Genomic DNA, 17,485 nt, shown 5'->3' on the forward strand with positions numbered 1-17,485 from the left:
GCACACGGAGGGGCCCCAGAGACCCAGGGTCTGAGTGCCCTGGGTGGACAGTCGGAAGGAACCAGGGGCTTCCTCACTCACCGGGAGAGAAGAGCTGCCCGTATGCCTGGCAGAGGCAGCCGGTGGTGAAGTGTGTGCTGCTGGATGCTGGGGGCCTCGGTGTGGTGACCACGGAAGTGGACGAGGTCCACACCATGACAGGCAGGGACGTGGAGGCAGCCGGGGAGGGGCCCGGGGCGGTGCTCAGCGGGGAGCTGGTGGCCTCGGTCATGGGGGGCGGTAGGGAGGTCCTGGTGCTGGAGGTGGCCCCGGCAGTGCTGGGCACGGTGCCGGGGAGGCCGGACGAGGTCTCGGTGCGCCACGTTGGGGACGCACTGACCCGGGTGCTGGGCAGGGAGCGGGAGACAGTGGTGGGCGTGGTGGTGGGCATCGCCGAGGTACGGGAGGTCACTGGGGACGGGGAGGGGGCCGCGGTGGTGGCGGGGGTGGTGGCGCAGTGGCTGTAGTCATCACAGCAGAGCAGTCGCACGTGGAAGTTGTGGCAGTAGGCCAGGGGCCCCGGCTGCTCGCGGTTGCGGCACACCAGCCCAAAGCTCACGTTGCACTGGACCACCTGCCCCACCTCCTCCAGGGGCGCATCGGGCACCTTCTCTGATCGGCACTCGATGTCCCGGGGCCGGTCACAGAAGACGTGCCCGGCCAAGCGCCAGACCGCGAAGGTCTCGAAGTCCCCGCCGTCGGGGCCCGGTATGGGGTAGTCCTCGTCGAACCAGTCTGTCCACGCGCACCGTGGCCTGCAGCCCGGGGAGGATGAGGGGGCCAGCGTGTGTGTGGTGGAGCCGGGCCTCGAGGCTGTGGAGACCGGTGTGATCCTGGAGGTGGGCCTGCTGGGCTGGGACCAGGGGGTGGTCCGCCCACCTGAGGTCACCACAGGGACCGTGGTGGGTGCGTGGGCTGAGGTGGGCTTGCTGGTCGTCGTGGGGATGCCCGGAGAGGAGGAGGGGCTGGGGCTGGAGACCCTGTCTGTGATCCTGGCAGAAGGAGGAAGCGTCTGGCCGGTGGCCACAGAGAGTCTCTGGGTGGTCTGGGGGGAGGAGGGACCTGGCTGGGAGGTGGGGACAGTGGTCCTCCAGGTGGTCCCAGAAGAAGGAGGGGCCTGGGTGGTCCTGGGGGAAGAAGGAAAGATCTGGGTCGTCCCAGAGGAAGGAGGAAGCGTCTGGGTGGTCCGAAGGGAGGAGGGACCTGGCTGGGAGGTGGGGACAGAGACCCTCTGGGTGGTCCTTTGGGAGGAAGGAAGGATCTGGGTGGTCCCAGAGGAAACAGAAAGGCTCTGGGTGGTCCCAGGGGAAGTAAAAAGGGTCTGGGTGGTCCCACGGGAAGAAGGAAGTGTCTGCGTGGTCCCAAGGGAAGAAGGAAGGGTCTGGGTGGTCCCAGAGGAAGGAGGAGGGGTCTGGGTGGTCCCAGAGGAAGGAGGAAGGGTTTTGGTGGTCCCAGGGGAAGAAGGAAGGGTCTGGGTGGTCCCAGAGGAAGAAGGAAGGGTCTGGGTGGTCCCAGGGGAGGTAAAAAGGGTCTGGGTGGTCCCAGGGGAAGAAGGAAGGGTCTGGGTGGTCCCAGGGGAGGTAAAAAGGGTCTGGGTGGTCCCAGGGGAAGAAGGAAGGGTCTGGGTGGTCCCAGAGAAAGGAGCAGGGGTCTGGGCGGTCCCAGAGGAAGGAGGAGGGGTCTGGGTGGTCCCAGGGGAAGTAAAAAGGGTCTGTGCGGTCCCAGGGGAAGAAGGAAGGGTCTGGGTGGTCCCAGAGGAAGGAGGAGGGGTCTGGGTGGTCCCAGAGGAAGGAGGAAGGGATTTGGTGGTCCCAGAGGAAGAAGGAAGGGTCTGGGTGGTCCCAGGGGAGGTAAAAAGGGTCTGTGTGGTCCCAGGGGAAGAAGGAAGGGTCTGGGTGGTCCCAGAGGAAACAGAAAGGCTCTGGGTGGTCCCAGGGGAAGTAAAAAGGGACTCTGTGGTCCCAGGGAAAGAAGGAAGGGTCTGGGTGGTCCCAGAAGAAGGAGGAGGGGTCTGGGTGGTCCCAGGGGAAGAAGGAAGGGTCTGGGTGGTCCCAGAGGAAGAAGGAAGGGTCTGGGTGGTCCCAGGGGAGGTAAAAAGGGTCTGGGTGGTCCCAGGAGAAGAAGGAAGGGTATGGGTGGTCCCAGAGGAAGAAGAAAGGGTCTGGGTGGTTCCAGGGAAGGTAAAAAGGGTCTGGGTGGTCCCAGGGGAAGAAGGAAGGGTCTGGGTGGTCCCAGAGGAAGAAGGAAGGGTCTGGGTGGTCCCAGAGGAAGGAGGAGGGGTCTGGGTGGTCCCAGGGAAAGAAGGAAGGGTCTGGGTCGTCCCAGAGGAAGAAGGAAGGGTCTGGGTGGTCCCAGGGGAGGTAAAAAGGGTCTGGGTGGTCCCAGGAGAAGAAGGAAGGGTATGGGTGGTCCCAGAGGAAGAAGAAAGGGTCTGGGTGGTTCCAGGGGAGGTAAAAAGGGTCTGGGTGGTCCCAGGGGAAGAAGGAAGGGTCTGGGTGGTCCCAGAGGAAGAAGGAAGGGTCTGGGTGGTCCCAGGGGAAGTAAAAAGGGTCTGGGTGGTCTCAGGGGAAGAAGGAAGGGTCTGGGTGGTCCCAGAGGAAACAGAAAGGCTCTGGGTGGTCCCAGGGAAAGAAGGAAGGGTCTGGGTGGTCCCAGGGGAAGAAGGAAGGGTCTGGGTGGTCTCAGGGGAAGAAGGAAGGGTCTGGGTGGTCCCAGAGGAAGGAGGAGGGGTCTGGATGGTCCCAGGGGAAGTAAAAAGGGTCTGGGTGGTCCCAGGGGAAGAAGGAAGGGTCTGGGTGGTCACAGAGGAAGGAGGAACGGTCTGGGTGGTGGGGACAGTGACCCTCCGGGTGGTGGCAGGGGAGGAGGGGTGCGTGGCCGTCGTCCGCGGCCCAGGAACCTGCGATGACCTTTGTCCTGTGCTGCTGCTGCTGCTGGTGGGCTCAGGGACCGCAGAGCTGGCACAGTGGCTGTAGTCGTCACAGCAGAGCACGCGGATGTGGTAGTTGAGGCACGTCTGGCCTCGTCTCTGCCGGTTGTTCCTGCAGATGAGTCCGTAGTTGACGTCACATCGTAGCACCTGGCCCAGCTGCTCCAAGGGCACGTCCGGGAAGAGGACGGCCTGGCACTCGATGGCCTCGGGATCCGCGCAGAGCTGGCCGCCCGTGTCCTGGATGTGGTAGTAGGTCTCAATGTCGCCCCCGAAGCGGCCGGGCAGGGGCTGGTCACTGTCCAGCCAGCCCGTCCAGCGGCAGGCGGGCTGGCACGGGGAGGTGGCCGCGGTGTGGCCCGTGCTGGGCGCTGTAGGACTGGGGGTCGTTGGGGACCAGACGGTGGTACTGGCAGCCAGTGTGGGGGTCGGACCCGGGCTGGTGGCCCGGGGGGTCATCGTAGTGGTGGCCAGGGTGCCGGGACAGTGGCTGTAGTCGTCACAGCAGAGCACGCGGATGTGGTAGTTGAGGCACATCTTGAACCGGCCAACCTGGTCACGATTGTGGCACACCAGACCCTCGCCCAGCCTGCACTGCACCACCTGGCCCAGCTCCTGCAGGGGCACGTCGGGCAGCAGCTCGGCCCGACACTCCAGGTCCAGGGGCCGCTTGCAGATGGCTTTGCCGGCCGCCCGGATGTTGGCATACGTCTCAAAGTCCCCACCAGAGGCCCCTGGCACCGGATAGCTCTCGTCTAGCCAATCCGTCCAGGCGCAGCGAGGCTCGCAGGCCGTGGACCCGACTGCTGGTGACGTGGCCGTGGAGGCGACTGTGGAGGAGCCCAGGGCGGTGCTTGGCGGGGAGCTGGTGGCCTCGGTCGTGGGGGGCGGTAGGGAGGTCCTGGTGCTGGAGGTGGCCCCGGCGGTGCTGGGCACGGTGCCGGGGAGGCCGGACGAGGTCTCGGTGCGCCACGTCGGGGACGCACTGACCCGGGTGCTGGGCAGGGAGCGGGAGACACTGGTGGGCGTGGTGGTGGGCATCGCCGAGGTACGGGAGGTCACCGGGGACGGGGAGGGGGCCGCGGTGGTGGCGGGGGTGGTGGCGCAGTGGCTGTAGTCCTCACAGCAGAGCAGTCGCACGTGGAAGTTGTGGCAGTAGGCCAGGGGCCCCGGCTGCTCGCGGTTGCGGCACACCAGCCCAAAGCTCACGTTGCACTGGACCACCTGCCCCACCTCCTCCAGGGGCGCATCGGGCACCTTCTCTGATCGGCACTCGATGTCCCGGGGCCGGTCACAGAAGACGTGCCCGGCCAAGCGCCAGACCGCGAAGGTCTCGAAGTCCCCGCCGTCGGGGCCCGGTATGGGGTAGTCCTCGTCGAACCAGTCTGTCCACGCGCACCGTGGCCTGCAGCCCGGGGAGGATGAGGGGGCCAGCGTGTGTGTGGTGGAGCCGGGCCGCGAGGCTGTGGAGACCGGTGTGATCCTGGAGGTGGGCCTGCTGGGCTGGGACCAGGGGGTGGTCCGCCCACCTGAGGTCACCACAGGGACCGTGGTGGGTGCGTGGGCTGAGGTGGGCTTGGTGGTCGTCGTGGGGATGCCCGGAGAGGAGGAGGGGCTGGGGCTGGAGACCCTGTCTGTGATCCTGGCAGAGGGAGGAAGCGTCTGGCCGGTGGCCACAGAGAGTCTCTGGGTGGTCTGGGGGGAGGAGGGACCTGGCTGGGAGGTGGGGACAGTGGTCCTCCAGGTGGTCCCAGAAGAAGGGGGAAGGGTCTGGGTGGTCCAGGGGGAGGAAGGACCTGTCTGAGAGGTGGGGACAGTGGTCCTCCAGGTGGTCCCAGAAGAAGGAGAAAGGGTCTGGGTGGTCCGAGGGGAGGAGGGACCTGGCTGGGAGGTGGGGACAGAGACCCTCTGGGTGGTCCTTTGGGAGGAAGGAGTGATCTGGGTGGTCCCAGAGGAAACAGAAAGGCTCTGGGTGGTCCCAAGGGAAGTAAAAAGGGTCTGGGTGGTCCCAGGAGAAGAAGGAAGGGTCTGGGTGGTCTCAGGGGAAGAAGGAAGGGTCTGGGTGGTCCCAGAGGAAGGAGGAGGGGTCTGGATGGTCCCAGGGGAAGTAAAAAGGGTCTGGGTGGTCCCAGGGGAAGAAGGAAGGGTCTGGGAGGTCACAGAGGAAGGAGGAACGGTCTGGGTGGTGGGGACAGTGACCCTCCGGGTGGTGGCAGGGGAGGAGGGGTGCGTGGCCGTCGTCCGCGGCCCAGGAACCTGCGATGACCTTTGTCCTGTGCTGCTGCTGCTGCTGGTGGGCTCAGGGACCGCAGAGCTGGCACAGTGGCTGTAGTCGTCACAGCAGAGCACGCGGATGTGGTAGTTGAGGCACGTCTGGCCTCGTCTCTGCCGGTTGTTCCTGCAGATGAGTCCGTAGTTGACGTCACATCGTAGCACCTGGCCCAGCTGCTCCAAGGGCACGTCCGGGAAGAGGACGGCCTGGCACTCGATGGCCTCGGGATCCGCGCAGAGCTGGCCGCCCGTGTCCTGGATGTGGTAGTAGGTCTCAATGTCGCCCCCGAAGCGGCCGGGCAGGGGCTGGTCACTGTCCAGCCAGCCCGTCCAGCGGCAGGCGGGCTGGCACGGGGAGGTGGCCGCGGTGTGGCCCGTGCTGGGCGCTGTAGGACTGGGGGTCGTTGGGGACCAGACGGTGGTACTGGCAGCCAGTGTGGGGGTCGGACCCGGGCTGGTGGCCCGGGGGGTCATCGTAGTGGTGGCCAGGGTGCCGGGACAGTGGCTGTAGTCGTCACAGCAGAGCACGCGGATGTGGTAGTTGAGGCACATCTTGAACCGGCCAACCTGGTCACGATTGTGGCACACCAGACCCTCGCCCAGCCTGCACTGCACCACCTGGCCCAGCTCCTGCAGGGGCACGTCGGGCAGCAGCTCGGCCCGACACTCCAGGTCCAGGGGCCGCTTGCAGATGGCTTTGCCGGCCGCCCGGATGTTGGCATACGTCTCAAAGTCCCCACCAGAGGCCCCTGGCACCGGATAGCTCTCGTCTAGCCAATCCGTCCAGGCGCAGCGAGGCTCGCAGGCCGTGGACCCGACTGCTGGTGACGTGGCCGTGGAGGCGACTGTGGAGGAGCCCAGGGCGGTGCTTGGCGGGGAGCTGGTGGCCTCGGTCGTGGGGGGCGGTAGGGAGGTCCTGGTGCTGGAGGTGGCCCCGGCGGTGCTGGGCACGGTGCCGGGGAGGCCGGACGAGGTCTCGGTGCGCCACGTCGGGGACGCACTGACCCGGGTGCTGGGCAGGGAGCGGGAGACACTGGTGGGCGTGGTGGTGGGCATCGCCGAGGTACGGGAGGTCACCGGGGACGGGGAGGGGGCCGCGGTGGTGGCGGGGGTGGTGGCGCAGTGGCTGTAGTCCTCACAGCAGAGCAGTCGCACGTGGAAGTTGTGACAGTAGGGCAGGGGCCCCGGCTGCTCGCGGTTGCGGCACACCAGCCCAAAGCTCACGTTGCACTGGACCACCTGCCCCACCTCCTCCAGGGGCGCATCGGGCACCTTCTCTGATCGGCACTCGATGTCCCGGGGCCGGTCACAGAAGACGTGCCCGGCCAAGCGCCAGACCGCGAAGGTCTCGAAGTCCCCGCCGTCGGGGCCCGGTATGGGGTAGTCCTCGTCGAACCAGTCTGTCCACGCGCACCGTGGCCTGCAGCCCGGGGAGGATGAGGGGGCCAGCGTGTGTGTGGTGGAGCCGGGCCGCGAGGCTGTGGAGACCGGTGTGATCCTGGAGGTGGGCCTGCTGGGCTGGGACCAGGGGGTGGTCCGCCCACCTGAGGTCACCACAGGGACCGTGGTGGGTGCGTGGGCTGAGGTGGGCTTGGTGGTCGTCGTGGGGATGCCCGGAGAGGAGGAGGGGCTGGGGCTGGAGACCCTGTCTGTGATCCTGGCAGAGGGAGGAAGCGTCTGGCCGGTGGCCACAGAGAGTCTCTGGGTGGTCTGGGGGGAGGAGGGACCTGGCTGGGAGGTGGGGACAGTGGTCCTCCAGGTGGTCCCAGAAGAAGGGGGAAGGGTCTGGGTGGTCCAGGGGGAGGAAGGACCTGTCTGAGAGGTGGGGACAGTGGTCCTCCAGGTGGTCCCAGAAGAAGGAGAAAGGGTCTGGGTGGTCCGAGGGGAGGAGGGACCTGGCTGGGAGGTGGGGACAGAGACCCTCTGGGTGGTCCTTTGGGAGGAAGGAGTGATCTGGGTGGTCCCAGAGGAAACAGAAAGGCTCTGGGTGGTCCCAAGGGAAGTAAAAAGGGTCTGGGTGGTCCCAGGAGAAGAAGGAAGGGTCTGGGTGGTCTCAGGGGAAGAAGGAAGGGTCTGGGTGGTCCCAGAGGAAGGAGGAGGGGTCTGGATGGTCCCAGGGGAAGTAAAAAGGGTCTGGGTGGTCCCAGGGGAAGAAGGAAGGGTCTGGGAGGTCACAGAGGAAGGAGGAACGGTCTGGGTGGTGGGGACAGTGACCCTCCGGGTGGTGGCAGGGGAGGAGGGGTGCGTGGCCGTCGTCCGCGGCCCAGGAACCTGCGATGACCTTTGTCCTGTGCTGCTGCTGCTGCTGGTGGGCTCAGGGACCGCAGAGCTGGCACAGTGGCTGTAGTCGTCACAGCAGAGCACGCGGATGTGGTAGTTGAGGCACGTCTGGCCTCGTCTCTGCCGGTTGTTCCTGCAGATGAGTCCGTAGTTGACGTCACATCGTAGCACCTGGCCCAGCTGCTCCAAGGGCACGTCCGGGAAGAGGACGGCCTGGCACTCGATGGCCTCGGGATCCGCGCAGAGCTGGCCGCCCGTGTCCTGGATGTGGTAGTAGGTCTCAATGTCGCCCCCGAAGCGGCCGGGCAGGGGCTGGTCACTGTCCAGCCAGCCCGTCCAGCGGCAGGCGGGCTGGCACGGGGAGGTGGCCGCGGTGTGGCCCGTGCTGGGCGCTGTAGGACTGGGGGTCGTTGGGGACCAGACGGTGGTACTGGCAGCCAGTGTGGGGGTCGGACCCGGGCTGGTGGCCCGGGGGGTCATCGTAGTGGTGGCCAGGGTGCCGGGACAGTGGCTGTAGTCGTCACAGCAGAGCACGCGGATGTGGTAGTTGAGGCACATCTTGAACCGGCCAACCTGGTCACGATTGTGGCACACCAGACCCTCGCCCAGCCTGCACTGCACCACCTGGCCCAGCTCCTGCAGGGGCACGTCGGGCAGCAGCTCGGCCCGACACTCCAGGTCCAGGGGCCGCTTGCAGATGGCTTTGCCGGCCGCCCGGATGTTGGCATACGTCTCAAAGTCCCCACCAGAGGCCCCTGGCACCGGATAGCTCTCGTCTAGCCAATCCGTCCAGGCGCAGCGAGGCTCGCAGGCCGTGGACCCGACTGCTGGTGACGTGGCCGTGGAGGCGACTGTGGAGGAGCCCAGGGCGGTGCTTGGCGGGGAGCTGGTGGCCTCGGTCGTGGGGGGCGGTAGGGAGGTCCTGGTGCTGGAGGTGGCCCCGGCGGTGCTGGGCACGGTGCCGGGGAGGCCGGACGAGGTCTCGGTGCGCCACGTCGGGGACGCACTGACCCGGGTGCTGGGCAGGGAGCGGGAGACACTGGTGGGCGTGGTGGTGGGCATCGCCGAGGTACGGGAGGTCACCGGGGACGGGGAGGGGGCCGCGGTGGTGGCGGGGGTGGTGGCGCAGTGGCTGTAGTCCTCACAGCAGAGCAGTCGCACGTGGAAGTTGTGGCAGTAGGCCAGGGGCCCCGGCTGCTCGCGGTTGCGGCACACCAGCCCAAAGCTCACGTTGCACTGGACCACCTGCCCCACCTCCTCCAGGGGCGCATCGGGCACCTTCTCTGATCGGCACTCGATGTCCCGGGGCCGGTCACAGAAGACGTGCCCGGCCAAGCGCCAGACCGCGAAGGTCTCGAAGTCCCCGCCGTCGGGGCCCGGTATGGGGTAGTCCTCGTCGAACCAGTCTGTCCACGCGCACCGTGGCCTGCAGCCCGGGGAGGATGAGGGGGCCAGCGTGTGTGTGGTGGAGCCGGGCCGCGAGGCTGTGGAGACCGGTGTGATCCTGGAGGTGGGCCTGCTGGGCTGGGACCAGGGGGTGGTCCGCCCACCTGAGGTCACCACAGGGACCGTGGTGGGTGCGTGGGCTGAGGTGGGCTTGGTGGTCGTCGTGGGGATGCCCGGAGAGGAGGAGGGGCTGGGGCTGGAGACCCTGTCTGTGATCCTGGCAGAGGGAGGAAGCGTCTGGCCGGTGGCCACAGAGAGTCTCTGGGTGGTCTGGGGGGAGGAGGGACCTGGCTGGGAGGTGGGGACAGTGGTCCTCCAGGTGGTCCCAGAAGAAGGGGGAAGGGTCTGGGTGGTCCAGGGGGAGGAAGGACCTGTCTGAGAGGTGGGGACAGTGGTCCTCCAGGTGGTCCCAGAAGAAGGAGAAAGGGTCTGGGTGGTCCGAGGGGAGGAGGGACCTGGCTGGGAGGTGGGGACAGAGACCTTCTGGGTGGTCCTTTGGGAGGAAGGAAGGATCTGGGTGGTCCCAGAGGAAACAGAAAGGCTCTGGGTGGTCCCAGGGGAAGTAAAATGGGTCTGGGTGGTCCCAGAGGAAGGAGGAGGGGTCTGGGTGGTCCCAGAGGAAGGAGAAAGGGTTTTGGTGGTCCCAGGGGAAGAAGGAAGCGTCTGGGTGGTCCCAGAGGAAGGAGGAGGGGTCTGGGTGGTCCCAGAGGAAGGAGGAAGGGTCTGGGTGGTGGGGACAGTGACCCTCTGGGTAGTGGCAGAGGAGGAGGGGTACGTGGCCGTCGTCTGTGGCTCAGGAACCTGCGATGACCTTTGTCCTGTGCTGCTGCTGCTGGTGGTGGGCTCAGGGACCGCAGAGTTGGCACAGTGGCTGTAGTCCTCACAGCAGAGCAGTCGCACGTGGAAGTTGTGACAGTAGGGCAGGGGCCCCGGCTGCTCGCGGTTGCGGCACACCAGCCCAAAGCTCACGTTGCACTGGACCACCTGCCCCACCTCCTCCAGGGGCGCATCGGGCACCTTCTCTGATCGGCACTCGATGTCCCGGGGCCGGTCACAGAAGACGTGCCCGGCCAAGCGCCAGACCGCGAAGGTCTCGAAGTCCCCGCCGTCGGGGCCCGGTATGGGGTAGTCCTCGTCGAACCAGTCTGTCCACGCGCACCGTGGCCTGCAGCCCGGGGAGGATGAGGGGGCCAGCGTGTGTGTGGTGGAGCCGGGCCGCGAGGCTGTGGAGACCGGTGTGGTCCTGGAGGTGGGCCTGCTGGGCTGGGACCAGGGGGTGGTCCACCCACTGGAGGTCACCACAGGGACCGTGGTGGGTGCGTGGGCTGAGGTGGGCTTGGTGGTCGTCGTGGGGATGCCCGGAGAGGAGGAGGGGCTGGGGCTGGAGACCCTGTCTGTGATCCTGGCAGAGGGAGGAAGCGTCTGGCCGGTGGCCACAGAGAGTCTCTGGGTGGTCTGGGGGGAGGAGGGACCTGGCTGGGAGGTGGGGACAGTGGTCCTCCAGGTGGTCCCAGAGGAAGGATGAAGGGTCTGGGTGGTCCAGGGGGAGGAAGGAACTGTCTGGGAGGTGGGGACAGTGACCCTCCAGGTGGTTCCAGAAGAAGGAGGGGTCTGGGTGGTCCTGGGGGAAGAAGGAAGGATCTGGGTGGTCCTAGACAAAGGAGGAAGGGTCTGGGTGGTCCCGGGGGAGGAGGGACCTGTCTGGGAGGTGGGGACAGTGACCATTGGGGTGTTCCTGGGGGAAGAGGCCTGGGACCAGGTTACTGCTCTGGTGGAGGCCCCTGGTCCCGGTGACGTCACAGTCCCAGCAGCAGTGCTGCTGGTGCTGGTGGCCGCGGAGGTGGGGCAGTAGGGGGAGGGCTGGCAGCAGAGCGCCCGGACGTTATAGTTGAAGCACATGTTGAACTGGCCCTTCTGGTCCGCGTTCCTACAGACCAGCCCTGTCTGCAGGCTGCAGCTGATCACCTGCCCGATCTGGTCGATGCTGACCTCGGGGTAGCTCTCTGCCCGGCACTGTACGTCCTTGGGCTCCCGGCACAGCTTGCCCCCGGCGGCCCTGATGTTGTCGAAGGTCTCCATGTCCCCGCCCTCCACCCCTGAGGTCGGGAAGTCCACGTCAAACCAGTCTGTCCACTCGCACTGGGGCTGACAGCCTGTCGTGCCCTGGCCGGCCGTGGGCCCGGTTCCCGGGGTTCCCGGCGACGTCTTTGTCGTTGGCGTGGTCGTCTCTGTGGACGGTGGGCTGATGGTTCCGGTGCCGGTTGCGCCCGCTGCTCTTGTGACAGTGGGAGCCACGTGGGTTGGTGTGGTCCGTGACGCCAGGGTGGCTCCCGTCGAGGGGCGCCACGGGGTCCCCTGCGGGCTCGTCCGAGTCCACGGCCCGGCGGCGGTGGTGGTGGGCCCTGTGCAGTGGTCGCGGCTGCAGCAGAGCACACGGATCCTGTAGTTGTAGCACATCTTGAACAGACCCGCCTGCTCCTCGTTCCTGCACACCAGGCCGAAGCCGGGGTCGCAGTGCACGTGCTGGCCCAGCTCCGCGGGGCTCCTGCCGGGGAAGATCTCGGCCTGGCACTCGATGTCCTCCGGCTGCTCGCACACGGCCCCTCCCGCCCTCCTGATCTTGTCATACGACTCAACGTCCCCCCCGGCCTCCTCGGACTTGGGGTAGTCCTCATCGAACCACTCTGTCCACCGACACCGGGGCTGACAGGTGGTGGTGGCCGAGGCTGAGGAGCTGCTTGGTGTCCGGGTCCCTGTCGTGGTTGTGGCCCCCGTGGACTGGACGGTGGGGGCCCCCGTGGACTGGACGGTGGGGGCCGCCGTGGACTGGACGGTGGGAGCCCCCGTGGACTGGACGGTGGGGGCCGCCGTGGACTGGACGGTGGGGGCCTCCGTGGACTGGAAGGTGGGGCCAGACAGGGAGCTGACCGGTGGCTGCTGGGTGGTGGCACCAGGGGAGGTGCCACAGGGCACGTGGTCACAGCAGAGGACTTGCAGCTCATAGTTATAGCATAGCTGGTGGCTCTGCTCACCGTTGAGGCAAGTCAGCCCCCGGGCCACGTCACACTCCACTTTCTGGCCCAGGAGCTGCAGCGGGATGTGGGGGAATTTCTGTGCCCGGCACTCAATGGCCACTGGGGCTGGGCAGACCTCATGGCCCCTCTGCCTCAGGTTCACAAACGTCTCAAAGTCTCCACCTGCCAGGCCAGGCTCTGGATGGTTGCTGTCATGCCAGCCGGACCAATAGCACACTTCTCGCACACACACGGTGGAGGAGGTGGGGACTGAGCCTGTGGGTGGGAGGCAGGAACCTCGTCAGCCTCCTCTGCACGCCCGCCAGCCGTGCCCAGGAGGAGAGGTGACCCAGGCCGGCCCTCACGCCCAGGATGCCCGCACTGACCTGCCACTTGGTGTTCCCTCACCACCCAGACTGTTGCCCAGACTCCGGGGTTTGGGAGAGGGAGGCAGGACCAGCAGGGTGACCTCCAGGCTTACCTGTTGTGGAGAGGGGTGTCACGGTGGTGGTGAAGGCGAAGGGTGTCGTGGACGGGGTTCCGGGACATTCCACAGCCCTCCGAATGATGGTCCCATTGTTTCCACAGATGGCGATCAAACAGGCACCGAGCCCGTCGGTCGTGTTGTAGATGACGTCCTCGAAATGGTAGGTCCTGCCCTCGTAGGTGCAGGTGCAGGCTGGCAGACAGGGTAGGCGCAGGGCTGACTTGGAGACCCCAGCCCCCAGTCCCTAGCCCCGCGTGGCACCCCTCACCCTTACCTTCGAGGCTGTGCGTGCACCGGAGGCCGCCGGCCGTGCATTCACTAGGGAGGGGAGAGGAGAGAGCTGAGGGCCGGCCCCACTGGGCCGGCAGCCCCCCGCCCCGGCTCCCCCGCCCACTCACCAGCTCTGGCAGTTCTCTGCCGTGGGGACCCTCGCGCCCACGTCGTGGTAGTTCCCGTCCTCATCGTAGCAGCCGCACTGGGCCACGCACTTCATCTGGTCCTCGTTGAAGAACGGCTCGCTGGGCGGGCACTTTGGGTAGCAGCCTGGGCAGGGGCGGGGCGGGCAGGAGACTCACCCTCGTGGCCAGGTGGTGGCTGCTGCCCCGGGGCGGCCAGCCCGCCACCCACGCACGACCCTGCCCTCACCTTCCAGGCCCGGCAGGTCGGTCAGGCAGCGGCCGCTCGGGTTCCGGCAGGTCCTCATGCAGGGCGCGCCGCACGGCTGGTAGTGCCACTCGCACTGGCCCTCGCGGTTGTAGTAGTCGCAGAACAAGGCTGCAGGTGAGGGGGCCGACTCAGCGGGCCGGCTCCGGCCAGAGCGAGCCACCAGCGGCCCCAGGCGGGGCGCCGCCCTGGCAACGACGGCCTCCAGGGCCACCCGGCGGCCGGCCGGGCTCCCCCTGCACCCCGACCTTCGACCAAGCCTCGTCCCTCTCCTGTGCCTCCCGCATGGGGCCTCGGGGGGTGTGGGCCCCAAATGCCCGTGACCGGACGCAGCCGCGGGTCCCCTGGCTCCTCGGGGGTGCCGCCTGCCAGGGTGGGGGACTCCGGCCGGAGCGGCTGCCCACTACGCTCCCCTCCGGCCAGGTTCTAAGCGGGCAGGGTCAGGGAGCAGGGCTCTACTGACCCCTCTGGGTTCCGGAACATTCTCCCGTCTGTCCATCGGTGACACCTTTCCCCATTTCACGTTCCTTTCCGACACCCGCCGCCCCCCTCCACGGGCGACCAGCCTTAACCTCGCAGTGTGTCCCTCCCTGGGGTGGGGGCCCGCCCTGCCCCGACGACACATCCCGTGAACTCACGGCAGATGTCCGGGGTCCGCCAGGACACGCACACGCCCACGTCGCGGCAGGCCTGGGCATAGGCGGCCACGGCCGTGCAAAGACACTCACAGTCGCCCCCGGAGTCACAGGCACACGTGTCGCCCACGCAGGCCTCGTAATACTTGGTGGAGTCGACCTGGGGCAGAGGGTGGTTGGTCTGCTCGACAGCCAGTCAGGGGACCGCCAGCCCTACCCCAGCAGAGGGACCATCTGATCCTGGCTTCCCACATCTGCGGTCTGAGACCCGTGACTCCCACCCACCTGGGCACCTCCACCCGCGCCCCGGCCAGCCTGCCCCTCCGTGCCCCTCACCCCTCACCTCTGCTCACGTCACACTCAACCACAGACAGCCCTCCCCGTAGCGGTGTCGTGACCCTGCCTGTCTCCTCGGGGTGAGGGGGCGGGCCCCCAACCACACTCCTCCCTTGAGCAGCAGAGCCCAGAGTGAACCCAAGACACGTTTGCCACCAGACCTTTTCCTCCTAAGCGGCCTGCGCGTCACGTCCTGGATCGTGAGACCGTGCTCGTGAGTGACGAGAACTCGAGTTCTCATTAAAGTCACAGAACAAGAAGTGACAGGAAGGACTTTGGGGAAGAGTCTCCCAGGCCGACCCCAGTCCTCAGTACTGGTGAAGCCCGGCAGGCCGGGCAATGTGGGTAGGACAGGGAGGTGACACCGGGGATCTGTATGGCTCACGACCCCGCTTCTAGGGGAACGGGCCTGAGGGGTCAAGGAAAGCTGTGGGATGCTCTGGGTCGGGACCCCCGGGCAGGGCTTGGGGCACACCGTTTGGACCTGCCACCTGGTGTGCACCCACATCAAGACCGAGCTCAGAGGCCCGGGCCAGACCCAGCCCTGACCAGGAGGGAAGGAGGCAGCCCGACCCTCCAGCCCCCGAGGCCAGAGCGCCCACTTCGCACAGCCCACCTGAGAATGGCAGGCGGCAAAGGTGGCGCTGTTGAGGACACTGCACTGCTTCTGGGCCCAGGACCTGCGGTGCGGGTTGGCGGCGCAGGCGTCCCTGGGGGCCGGGGCGTCGGCGCAGGACGGGGAGAATTTCCAGCTGTTGCCAAACTCCAGGGCGTTGCCCACCACGGACTGGCTCCGCGTGGTGAAGTCATTGACGGCGTTGTCGTCAAAGTTCCCGCACAGCCCGCAGACCCGGCCCTGCACACGGAGGGGGGTGGGGGGGCAGGCAGCATGGGCGTTGGGGCTGCAGGGGGCAGCCCGAGGCAGCGGCGCATAGCCCAGGGGTGACTGCCTGACGCCTGGTGTCCCCAGGGAGTGCCCGGGGAACCTGCAGGCGGATGGGGTGCACAGTGGGTCCTATGGCAAGCGGGCAGGTGGGCAGCCAGATGAACAGGTGGGCAGGTGGGCAAGCAGGCCGGTGGGCGTGGGGGGACCAGAGAGCAGAGAATGGCTTTCTAACCAGGACTCTGTCAGTCGGTCCCTTGGGTCTCAACACCTGCCTTTTCAGAAGTTGGCATTGTGAGTGGACTGGCCCCAGCCCTCCGTGGATTGTCAGCTGCCAGACGGTCCCTTCTGGGCCAGATCTGTCCCTGCCAGAGGGGGTCCCCAGCCCGCCCACTCTCACCTTGTAGCCCTGCTGTAGTCGGATGAACACGCTGGTCTTTCGGTCCCAGGACACCACCATGCCGCTGCGGGTCTCGACAGTCAGGTAGACGCCCGTGTACCGGACCTTGTACGGCAGGTCTCCGCCCGGCCCCCTCTGCACCACCTTGTGGGTGCCCTCACGCAGGATCAGCTCATAGTTCTGCAGAGGGGCACACGGAGGTGGTGGCAGCCGGGACGGAGGGGCCAGCCCGGGGGCCACAGGTACTCAGGGGCCCTCGGCACAGGGCTGGTGGGCTCCTGACTGTCAGCAAACACCAGGCGAGAGGCCAAGCCGACTGGGCTGGGAGGCCGCATAGAAAGCCAGGGCCCCGGTAAGCAGGGGTGCACGGGTCCCAGAGGGAGTCTGCAGGACTGGCCACCCCGACTCGCTGGCCTCTGAGTGAGGCGACCCTGCTCATGCTCTTACCACCCTGTGGGGGAGACGTCCCCCGCCAGCAGTGCACCTCTCTGCCCGGTGAACTCTGACCTCCCTCTGCTGGAACTGGGCACCCTGATGTGGTGGGCTGAACGCAAGCCCCCAAAAAGGTGTGTCCACATCCTGACCCCTGAAACCCGTGAATGTGACCTTATTTGGAAGGAGGGTCTTTGCAGGTGTCAGCGACAGATGAGCTCATCTGGGACTTAGGGAGAGCCTCAGTCCAACCACAGGTGTCCGTGTGGGAGAAGAGAGGGGCAGACAGGTGGGGGAGGGGCGGTGGAGCCCAGGAGCTGGGGGGGGGGGGGTGGTCTCGGCCCTGGGACACCTGCATGGCGGAGTCCTGGCGTCACAACCAAGAGAATGAATTTCTCTGGTTTCGGGTCCGGGCTGTGGTCATTTGTTCAGGTTGCCCCAGGACTGTCAGCTGGAGGGCAGAGGGAGGGAGAAGGTTCCTGGGGGCTCTCACCTCCAGGAAGAGCTTGATGGCCTTAGAGCAGGTGACACCCGTGGTCCCACAGGGGACGTTTTCGGTGACGACGCGGAAAGTCCCGTTTGTGGTGCCGGTGCCATTGCCCCCACAGTAGTCCTGGGACAGGGAGGGGTCAGGTTGCGGGAGCAGGCCGGGCGAGGGGGCGGGGCGAAGAGGGCGGGGGACGGGGACGAAGAGGACGGGGGGTGGGGGGGGAGCAGGACGGGGCGATGAGGAGGCGGGGGTGGGGCGAGGTTGAAGGGGCGAGAGGCGGGGACTAGGAGGGTGTGGGGGCGTAGGAGGGAGGGAGCAGGGGTGGGGCGAGGATGAGGTGGGCGGGGCGGGGGGGCGGGCACGAAGAGGACGAGAGGGGACGTGGCCGGGACGAGGAGGGCGGGGTGAGGGGCGAGGACGGGGGAGGGGGGGGGGGGGGAGACGAGGACGGTGGGCGTGGCCGGGACGAAGAGGGCGGGGCGAGGGGCGAGGGGGACGGGGCGAGGGCGAGGGGGGCGGGGCGAGGATGAGGAGGGTGAGGTGAGGGGCGAGGAGGGTGGGACGAGGAGGGCGGGGCGAGGGCGAGGAGGGCGGGGCGAGGGTGAGGAGGGCGGGACGAGGACGAGAGGGGGCGTGGCCGGGATGAGGAGGGGGGGCGAGGGGCGAGGTTGACGGGGCGAGAGGCGGGGACGGGGACGAGGAGGGTGTGGGGAGCGTAGGAGGGCGGGAGCAGGGGTGGGGCGGGGATGAGGAGGGCGGGGCGGGGGGCGGGCACGAAGAGGACGAGAGGGGGCGTGGCCGGGACGAAGAGGGCGGGGCGAGGATGAGGAGGGCGGGACGAGGACGAGGAGGGTGGGACGAGGACGGTAGGCGTGGCCGGGACGAAGAGGGCGGTGCGAGGGGCGAGGGGGACGGGGCGAGGATGAGGAGGGTGAGGTGAGGGGCGAGGAGGGCGGGACGAGGAGGGCGGGGCGAGGGCGAGGGGGGCGGGGCGAAGATGAGGAGGGTGAGGTGAGGGGCGAGGAGGGCGAGGGAGAGGAGGGCGGGGCGAGGGCGAGGTGGGCGGGGCGAGGGCGAGGGCGACGAGGGGGGACCAGGACGAGAGGGGGCGTGGCCGGGATGAGGAGGGGGTCGAGGGGCGGGGACGAGAGGGGCGAGGGCGAGGAGGGTGGGACGAGGA

At 67.5% G+C, this 17,485-nt stretch overlaps 2 protein-coding genes across 2 annotated transcripts in view; one reads left to right on the plus strand and one right to left on the minus strand.

Moving 5' to 3' along the window:
- The window catches only part of LOC109492311 (collagen alpha-1(I) chain-like), a 48,257-nt gene that overhangs the window by 9,229 nt on the left and 21,543 nt on the right, over positions 1–17,485 (plus strand). Inside the window, exon 3 of the transcript XR_006586759.1 lies at positions 12,568–12,626. The gene's annotated coding sequence lies outside the window, so the exon portion shown is untranslated. The remainder of the gene's footprint in view (positions 1–12,567; positions 12,627–17,485) is intronic.
- MUC5B (mucin 5B, oligomeric mucus/gel-forming) overlaps positions 1–17,485 on the minus strand; it is a 36,798-nt gene that overhangs the window by 7,876 nt on the left and 11,437 nt on the right. Inside the window, exons 23-31 of the mRNA XM_045039739.1 lie at positions 16,309–16,428; positions 15,384–15,563; positions 14,717–14,956; positions 13,768–13,924; positions 13,112–13,240; positions 12,865–13,009; positions 12,741–12,784; positions 12,461–12,658; positions 82–12,255 (exon numbers count right to left, since the gene is read on the minus strand). Of these exons, the coding sequence (XP_044895674.1) occupies positions 82–12,255; positions 12,461–12,658; positions 12,741–12,784; positions 12,865–13,009; positions 13,112–13,240; positions 13,768–13,924; positions 14,717–14,956; positions 15,384–15,563; positions 16,309–16,428 (13,387 nt within the window). The remainder of the gene's footprint in view (positions 1–81; positions 12,256–12,460; positions 12,659–12,740; positions 12,785–12,864; positions 13,010–13,111; positions 13,241–13,767; positions 13,925–14,716; positions 14,957–15,383; positions 15,564–16,308; positions 16,429–17,485) is intronic.

The sequence above is a fragment of the Felis catus genome, chromosome D1, assembly GCF_018350175.1.
Source record: "Felis catus isolate Fca126 chromosome D1, F.catus_Fca126_mat1.0, whole genome shotgun sequence".
Classification (NCBI taxonomy): Eukaryota; Metazoa; Chordata; class Mammalia; order Carnivora; family Felidae; genus Felis; species Felis catus.